This window comes from Bison bison, unplaced genomic scaffold, assembly GCF_000754665.1.
Source record: "Bison bison bison isolate TAMUID 2011002044 unplaced genomic scaffold, Bison_UMD1.0 scf7180017864139, whole genome shotgun sequence".
Classification (NCBI taxonomy): Eukaryota; Metazoa; Chordata; class Mammalia; order Artiodactyla; family Bovidae; genus Bison; species Bison bison.
The window spans coordinates 12060904-12070874 of record NW_011494711.1 but is presented as its reverse complement, the minus strand read 5'-3'; the positions used below and the strand labels follow the sequence as shown (position 1 = coordinate 12070874).

The 9971-nt window shown below is 39.5% G+C and overlaps 1 protein-coding gene across 1 annotated transcript in view; it reads right to left on the bottom strand.

Moving 5' to 3' along the window:
- The window catches only part of GALNT5 (polypeptide N-acetylgalactosaminyltransferase 5), a 45323-nt gene that overhangs the window by 7010 nt on the left and 28342 nt on the right, over window positions 1-9971 (bottom strand). Inside the window, exons 6-8 of the mRNA XM_010840021.1 lie at window positions 9475-9592; window positions 8160-8483; window positions 3145-3225 (exon numbers count right to left, since the gene is read on the bottom strand). Of these exons, the coding sequence (XP_010838323.1) occupies window positions 3145-3225; window positions 8160-8483; window positions 9475-9592 (523 nt within the window). The remainder of the gene's footprint in view (window positions 1-3144; window positions 3226-8159; window positions 8484-9474; window positions 9593-9971) is intronic.

Genomic DNA, 9971 nt, shown 5'->3' with positions numbered 1-9971 from the left:
TGTTCTGAATGTTGAGCTTTAAGCCAACTGTTTCACTCTCATCTTTCACTTTCATCAAGAGGCTCTTTAGTTCTTCACTTTCTGCCACATGGATGGTGTCATCTGCATATCTGAGGTTGTTTTAAACCAATGTAAATATAATAAGAAAAATATTATATTATATTCTGTTGCTAAAATCTACCTAATACTTTCATCTAATGCATCATTTGTAATGTGATTGGAATTTAATTTAGATTATCAAGTATGTTATTGTGGTAGAACTTTCCATTCAAACAGTAGTCCCTGGACTAACATTAGCATCTCCTGGGAGCTAGTTAGAAACGCTGAATTTCAGTCCCCACAATGGACCTACTGAATTAGAATCTGCATTGTAAGAAACTTCCCAGATGACCTGAATGCACATTGAATTAGAGAAGCATGAATGTGTGTCATAATACAAGGATTTATTGAAAAGGGACATTTTAACTGACTGAAAACTTAGTAACTAAGGAGACATCTTAAGTAAGATGAAGCTAGGGCTTGATGGTTCAGTCCTAGGGTTTTATTCCTTTTGAACTTTTATGGAGGAATCCTACAGTCAACGGCTTAATATACAGTTCAGTTCAGTTCAGTTCAGTCACTCAGTCGTGTCTGACTCTTTGTGACTTCATGAATCGTAGTAAGCCAGACCTCCTTGTCCATCACCAACTCCTGGGGTTTACCCAAACTCATGTCCATCGAGTTGGTGATGCCATCCAGCCATCTCATCCTCTGTTGTCCCCTGCTCCTCTGGCCCCCAATCCCTCCCAGCATCAGGGTCTTTTCCAATGAGTCAACTCTTCGCATGAGGTGGCCAAAGTATTGGAGTTTCAGCTTCAGCATCAGTCCTTCCAATGAACACCAAGGACTGATCTCCTTTAGGATGGACTAGTTGGATCTCCTTGCAGTCCAAGGGACTCTCAAGGGTCTTCTCCAACACCACAGTTCAAAAGCATCAATTCTTTTGTGCTCCGCTTTCTTTACAGTCCAACTCTCACATCCATATATGACCACTGGAAAAACCATAGCCTTGACTAGACAGACCTTGTTGGCAAAGTAATGCCTCCGCTTTTCAATATGCTATCTAGGTTGGTCATAACTTTCCTTCCAAGGAGTAAGCATCTTTTAATGTCATGGCTGCAGTCACCATCTGCAGTGATTTTGGAGCCCCCCAAAAATAAAGTCTGACACTGTTTCCACTGTTTCCCCATCTATTTCCCACGAAGTGATGGGACCGGATGCCATGATCTTAGTTTCCTGAATGTTGAGCCTTAAGCCAACTTTTTCACTCTCCTCTTTCACTTTCATCAAGAGGCTTTTGAGTTCCTCTTCACTTTCTGCCATAAGGGTGGTGTCATCTGCATATCTGAGGTTATTGATATTTCTCCCGGCAATCTTGATTCCAGCTTGTGCTTCTTCCAGCCCAGCGTTTCTCATGATGTACCCTGAATATAAGTTAAATAAGCAGGGTGACAATATACAGCCTTGACGTACTCCTTTACCTATTTTGGAACCAGTCTGTTGTTCCACGTCCAGTTCTAACTGTTGCTTCCTGACCTGCATATAGGTTTCTCAAGAGGCAGGTCAGGTTGTCTGGTAGTCCCATCTCTTTCAAAATTTTCCGCAGTTTATTGTGATCTACACAGTCAAAGCCTCGTTAATTCTGCCAAAAATAAGTTAACTTCCTCCATGCTCCTTTACGTTTAATTATTCAAACCAACCCAATGAAGCAGAATTTAAAAATGAGTGACAAGACAAAAAAAGAAGATGGACGTTTGTGGAAAGCAGGGGCTACGTGATTTATACTTTTTATCTCCTAGCAGCCCGTTGAGAGACTCAGTGGTTATTGAGAACTTGGGTTTTCAGGTAAAATACTGATTAATCAGACAAAAAAAATCACTATAATGATCAGTCTTGAAGGATACATATTATTTAATAGTTTGCTTTCACATAATTTGGACTATTTATGGTTTTGTCTTATACTTTTTGACTTGATTTTCTTTTTGAATTCTTAATGAATGAAAATTATTTCTTTCAATTAATTTTTGACACTTTTCTCTTCCCTTCTGTCTCCTCTTTCTTAATTAAGAAAGAATTCCATTAACTCAAGTTTACAATCCATGGCTGAATTATATCAACAGAGATGACAAAAATATCTTTTTATTTTCCTAGCAGCAGCTTTGAATTAAGAGGTAAACATGGGATATAGTGGAAAATAAAGTAATATCTCTAATACAAAGCAAAGCAAGCCTAGATTCCCATCACAAAATAATTTCTCTGGCAAAGAGTTATCTGCAGTTTTAGGGGGCTGAGTTCGACTCCTGAATCCATGTTCCTGTGAGTCTAATATAGCAGCCAAGTTGATAACTGTCCGAACAGAATGAGAGTGGGCAGGAGCATATGTTGGAGAGGGAGGTGTCATTGCTCAGAGCTCTACAGAGTCAGGGCTCTGTTTTCCCAGGCCCTACTCCCTCCCCTAAATACTGTGCTCAGATTTGTTGAAGTTCTGCCGTGGAGTTTTCCACCATGGATCATGAATTGTGCTGTTTGCATTACTCCCTTAGGAGTGCCTGGGTAGGGGAGGGGGAAGGATGGGTGACGGGTGCTCCCTTAGATTCATTATTTAAGAATTTGTATGACTTTATTTTTATCATTTTGTCTTTATATGTGATGTGTTACTTTTCTCATTTTTGTCTTTATTACTATAGCAGTGAATATTTATAGAGCACCAAATGTTCGATATTATTTTATAGGCTTCCTGTGTAGTATCTAATTCCATCCTCACAGCAGCTTTGGGGCCAGCACTATTATCATTGCCGTTCACCTAAGGGTTAAGGAATTTGCAGTTAATGCATTTTTACAAATGGTGGAACCAGAAGTGGGTCCATGGCGGGTTGACTACAGTATCCACCTTTATTCCCTTTGTCACTGTCTTTTACATACAGAGGTGGACCCTAAATGTCACCAACCTTATGATGATACAAAAATGTGAAAATTAGTTATTGTTTCCATAGGCAAAAAGGACATCTCAAGTGAGTGATGCAGGTGTCATACCCTTCACCTACCAACCGCACTAGCACTAACAGCTATACCGACTCTGAGAGAGAAAACCCCAGCTCAGTGTACCTGGCTGCTCCCATCACAGTCTTCCAGAATGGCTGTGGTGTTTCTGATGGAAATGCATTTACCCAAGGCCACATTAATAAGCTAGGAAGCAAAACATAAAATACGCATTAAGAACAAAATATTTTAAAGTAGAACAAGACATTCAGAAAACACAGAATATAAAACAATAATAAGGTTAAAGATAGTTAAGTTAATAGCTTAGCATTACTTAGCACTATACGATTTTATTGGTTGCTATCTCTAACAGGGACATAATGTAATCTTGCTGAAGTACAGCTTCAATCTGTCAATTTAGGCCTGTGATTCAGCCACAGAGCCAACACACAGAAGCTTTTAATTAACCCTTTCCTGGAATGCTGAACAGGAAAAGAGCAAAAGGTGGCATGAAAAGCAGTTATTTTCTTGTCTTAAGTTTGTCTGATGCATATATTAAAAGTCAGTGCACATACGTGCAATTTAATCAAAGCAGTGGTTATGGGCTCTGTTCCCTGGCTGACCCCTCTAAGCTATCTGACTGCTTAGGCACTGAATCATAGATAAATTGAGTCTTTCAAAAACAGCAGATTCCAGCTGACTCCCGGTCAGAATCTTCCTAATGACTCAGGCAAGCTACAATTCATTAGAGGGAAGTCACGAACGCTAGTATGGAGCCAAGCTTAAAGACACTTTCTGGCAAGCCCCCAGGTTTTTAATGGATTTGCAGGGTCCAACATGGAGGCAGCTGTCTGTAAGTCCCCATTTAATGCAGAGAAATGTTGATTCCCTTGCTCCCTCTGACATTCTGGGCAGGTCTAAAGAGAAGGTGGGTTAACAGTATAACACAATTTGAACTTTTCAGACTTCTGAAGAGCTGTGTAGAGCTCCGTCTACACTCAGGGAAGCGTCCTGTGCTGGAAAGTGGGGTGGTTTCTGTGGCCAGGGGCACCATTTGTGCCCCCTCCTGTTCCAGGGTAACTAAGCAAGAGCTCTAACTAGAAGCATTGTAGGACGCAAGTTGGGGTGCTCACAGAGTTGTCAGATTTCATAATACAGTGCTCAGTGGCTTGGTTTGCACTTTTACATGCTTAATTTTTCCTACAAGAAAGTAGGGGGCACTTCCATAAAGTGAAGAACAAAACCTAAAAATGAGAGGTAAAATGGCAAATACTGGTAAGCAGGGGACTGATACTGAATATGAAAAAACCTAGAGTTGAGGTCTTCCACACATGATGGAAAGCTAAAACGTTAGGCCCTGGGTGGAATGGTGTACAGGGAAAAACAACTTATTCATTAGCACTGGGAGACAAAGAGGAAGCTTCTCCCAAGGGAATCTGAAACCGTACATCAACCTTCATTTGAGTGTGAGATGCGCACACCACTTGCATTGACTAGGAACCCTGACAGAACCCTCAAAGCACTGAAGAAAACAAACATACAAACATTAAAATCTACCAGTTTTGTTGTTTCTGGGGTGACCCGCATGTAAAACAATTCTAGAAGAACAGACTCTCCAACAGAAATCCTCAAAGGAAGCTCTATTCACAATTTAAAGTGCCAGATTTGGGAGGAGACAATTGGCTTCCCAGGTGGCACTGTGGTAAAGAATCAGCCTGCCAATGCAGGAGGCGCAAGAGATGCAAGTTCAGTCCCTGGGTTGGGAAGATCCCCTGGAGAAGGAAATGGCAACGCATTCTAGTATGCTTGCCTGGAAAAGTACAGGGACAGAGGAGCCTGGTGGGCTACAGTCCATGGGGTTGCAAAGGATCAGACATGAGTGAGTGACTGAGCACATGCACAAATGCACACACACACACACACACACACTCCATCATTAGTGGGAGCAGTCAGAACCCACAGGAGGAATCCACCACCATGACCTTCAGGGAAGAGAGTTAACAGTCGTGTGTGGAGGTAGAATAAGCCTGGAGTTGAAACAAAGGAAATGGTGTCCCAGTTGATCTTAATACAAAACAAACAAAAACTCCTGTACCTGTAGATCATGCAGAAAATATCTTCAAGTGAGTTTGGAAAACTCTGGCTTCAGGACAGCTGACCAGGCTGCCCTACTCCAGAACCTCTCAAAACCTCCGGTCCTGAGTGCAGAGGGAATGCGGTACAAGAGTTTGCCAAATACATGTGACCACAGAATCCTCTTTGACAGCATAACTTTGCCCAGAACAGTGTTTGGGAACCCCTGGTTAATTGATTGCTTTGTATTTATTTCTCACAATCCCTTCTTCCAAGAACTAAATGGCACGAGAAGGAGAGAAATATTTTCTATTCCTTGCCTTCCTCTCCCCCACTTCATTTGAAGATATGTTTCTCTTCCCTCCTTTTGGAAATTATTGGGGAAACTGCTTTCCTTCATGGGAGAAGGCAATGGCACCCCACTCCAGTACTCTTGCCTGGAGAATCCCATGGACAGAGGAGCCTGGTGGTCTGCCGTCTATGGGGTCATACAGAGTCGGACACGACTGAAGTGACTTAGCAGCAGCAGCAGCTTTCCTTCATTCATATAGAAATGGTCTATGAAGTGCTAAGGAATTGATATTCTTTCTCTCATTAGGAATAGTTTTGAAAACTGGGCTCTCACTTAACACATCTATGCTTTTATTGTAAACCATATCAATCTTATTTTAAAATCAGGAAGTATGTATAAATTTTACATAATCCGTTTTGAATTATTTCATTTTCCAATTTAGGAAGTTGGAGTTTTCTACCGTTTATCCCAGAATTGGTAAACACTAGACTAGAAGCTGTTTGCTGAGTTAAATCCAATATAAGTTCAAATTATTGCTGAGGTTCTTTTATTATTTTAAAATATTTTTGGTTCAGTGAGAAAAGATTTATTCCAATTTTTAAAAAGTCAAACTTTCCTAGGTGTGTAGGTTGAAAGAAGGAATGATATGGAGCAAGTAACAAAAAATTCTGGATTTCAGTTTCTTGGAACTTTACAAGATTATCTATCCAAAACAATGATTTAGTTAACCTTCCTCTGAATTTCCTGGAGAAAGGTCCTTTTTTTAATGGTAATAATGCTCCCTACTTCTTGTTTCGGAGGGAACCAATGTCATTTTTATTAAAATTTGTCTAAGGAAGGCAACAAATAAGGAGGAAAACAGAAAGAAAGAATTTATTAAAATCATTTCTGCATTTTGTTGTACTGTAGCTCAGGCATCAAGAGAAAGCACTTTCATTAGAAGAGTTCTTCAAAATTTGAATGGAAACTATTAGACAAGCTAACCTCAAAGAGGAGGCAAAAGACAGTTTTTTAGTTCCCTCTGGTGGTTAAAGTCCAGTAATGCTCTTACTGAGATTCTGTGTTTTTAGGACAGGAGAAAATTACTATGATGAGAATGTCTTTTTCTTTTATCCTACTTAAGAAATTGCAGAAGGAAATGGCAACCCACTCCAGTGTTCTTGCCTGAAGAATCCCAGGGATGGGAGAGCCTGGGGGGCTGAATAGAGTTTTAAAAAATGTAAATTTATCTTACAGGCATGTTACTTGAACAGTATATAAACTCAGGGTATTCTTCCTAAAGAATTATCTAAGATAAAATAATCAAGTTGAACCTCTGAAGTAGCAGTTATTGCATTTTGACCTACAAAAATGGGCAATTATGTTATATATAAACCGGTTACATATACTTATGCGTCAGTTGAATTTTATGAAAGCAGAACAAATTCTTAGACTGGTTTTCTCTCTTTCCCACTTTTCCAGAATCTCCCTTATACCATCAAGGGAAATGGCCTAAGTGTCTTATTATCAGGAAATTTGGTAGGCAGAGAAAGATTGGTTTGTACAATTCACTTGCTAGGGAGAACTGAAAAAAAAAAATGGTGTAAAAAGAGCAGGCTTACTGAGGGCCAAGTCTGAACATTTTGCAAGAAGAAAAAGAAAACAGCACTGGGAATGTTTATAAGTAAAAATTACATGAGAAATAAAATAGTAAAAGAGATTAAAATTTTGCATGATCAGGGAAGACCTCTAGGTCAAGGCTTGACTAATCATCTCTAAACTTATTATATGATAAAAATCCTCATCTCTTGCCATCCTCTTCAAATTAAGTCTCACTCTTAAAATGGGTTTGAAATGGCTTTTTTAAAAGAGTTTTTCTCCTTCCTTAATTTTTTCTTAGCTTTGTACTCTATCAAACCTATCAAGTTTGACTTCTTTCTTTTTAGTATGTTATTTTGTGCCGTGGAATTTTCTCTGCTGTTGTCTGACAATTTCTGTTATTTTCAATCCCTCTTTGAAATCTATAAAACTCTAAATAAACCATGTCATCCCATTGCTTAACCCTACTCAGTAACTTCCAATTGCATTCTGAAAAAAGGAAGAGACAGAAAAAGATGAGAGAGAGAAAACCCTTACTCTGCCCACAAGGACCTGTGGGATCCAACTCCTTCTCCTTCTTGACCTTCATCTGGTGCCATTCCTCCCGCCTCCTCAAACCTTGATAACAACATCCTTCTTTCTAGTTCCTGAATGCCTCAAACTGCCACAAGTCAGAATTTTTGCATAAGTGACATCCTTTGCCTGGGGCTCTCTTTCTTTACAGCATGGTGGACTCTTGGTCTTTCAGACCTGACCTTCAATGTCTTCACAGATTTGAGTACTCTTAAGAAAAATTCATCACTTGTGGCCACTTCCCTGATTAAAAGCTACTATATTTTAAAATTTACACTTTATTTGCTTATTTCTTTATTATCTTTCTATCCTACTCAGCTTTAAGTTCCACAGAGAAGGGATCAATCTACTTTATTCATTACCCTGTAGTCCAGTTCTTAAATAATGCTTGGTTTCATGACAGTTTGTGGGTGTTTGCTGAATTAATCAATAAACATGCCTTCCTGGAAGCCTTCCTCAACTTTACCTAATATGGGCAGTCAAGACAAACCACACTTTGTCTCCTCTGCACTCATACTTGGTACTTATTTATAAAGTAATAATTCATTCTTTCCCACACATTTTCAAAAAGGTTTTTACCTTGTATTTTCACAAAGTCAGATTTGAAGTTGCTGCTTGAACTTACCACACCACTCGCCCTCACAATGGGAGCCTTCAAGTCTGGAAAAACATTCTCCAAGTACCACTTGAAGCTTTTGCATTTTAGCTTCTTTCGAAGTTCCCGCTGCTGGGTAAGGTTTCCGACGTCTAACCCTTGATCTATGAGGTGATCCCCGTGGCCGTAGAAGAGCTCCTTGTACTCATCGAGCCAGACCTCAGCCACCCGCCCCAAGTTCCGCTCCACCGTCTTCATCCGGTCTTTGGGGAAGGAGTAGGGATTGTCATTTCGGAATATGTGTCCCACTCGGGAACAGGGAACTATCTCAATTTCACCGCCACACATCCACACCTGGAACAGTACCAGTTATCAAATGATTGTCCACAAATCATGGGCAATTAACAATAACGAAAAAACCATCTGGCGACTTTTTCCCCCTGTTGAGTAATACTCTTCTAATATCCTTTTCAACAGAAAATTAAACTCAACAGGTTTATTTAATTTTATTCTATTGCTGTGAACCATTTTAGGATTATTAAATTATATATATTTCTCTTTTCCTCTCCTGAATTGTAAATCTTTCCCCCCACCCCCCTAAAGAAATCCTCACAGAATCCCTATGTATAAAATGTGTAACACAAGTTCCTGCTTTAGTAGAATCAAGGAAAAGAGTGTATGTTTCCATTTTCTCAGTATCCCCTTCTCACATTTGGGATGATCTACCTGACTTGTGGAACACAACTTAAAGACCATCCTTCTTGATCAAGGGCTCAAAGTCACACCCGTATTACTATATACACCCAACTCCATAGGAAAGCAGGTGATATGGATACTCTGCAGTATGGCTGCCGCCACTGATTTCTCAGCTATTAATCAATGGTTATATAAATACCCAGCATTATCTGAGCTTCCCTAAGTTGCTGTAGTATGGCCTTTTGGTGGCCTGCTGTAGTGGCTCTTTTTATTCTTCTGTCTGTGCGCTCCAAGATGGCCTATTACTAAATAATTTCATTACTTCTAATACATTAGAAAAATATATGAGTTATTTGCATCAAATATTCATCCTACATCCTTTTCACTAAATGGCAGACAATTATTTCCCTCACATTCAGATGCAGAAACTGTGTTGTGAAATATGAGGGAATGGTAATAAATTTCATGAGGGTTATTGATTCTTCCAAATTCAATCTGGGATATGAAGACATTAATCCAGAGGCCCTAATATTTCTGTGAAGTTTCCTCCCAGAGGCAGTCATATATCTGATTGTATTAGTAAAATGAAACCATTTAAAAGTGCTAGACTCTTAATTGTAAAGATAATTTGAGAAACACTCAGCGATACCTTGAAAGAGAGCTCCATATTTTCTCCACCCCAAACATCGAGCCCAGGATCATATGTTCCAAGTTCAAAAAAGTAATTTTTATCAATAGAAAATAATCCACCTGCCATGACGGGACATCTACAAAAAGAAAAGTTGGCTTTTAAATCTTGCATGTCAGGGGAGCTCAACTTTTAGGGAGTGTTCCCTAACAAGAGGCATTTTAGAATAATTACCACATGCAGGGAGGTCTTGGATAAAGTCACAAAGAACACCTAAGTGACAAGTTCCCTGGTTCTTGTGGCAGAACTTGATTAGAGGCAGCAAAGACAGGGTCTAGAACTAGGATTCTTCCTTGGCTTTGACACTTCAACAAAAATTCTCCAAAGATGTTATTTTTAACCAGTTATTTAGTGCTATTTAGGAAAGATGAGTCAGGCACTGTTTTAAGTGTTATAGATGTATTAACTCAGGCCTCACAAAAATCCTTTGAGTATGTACCCTTAAGAAACTACAGCCC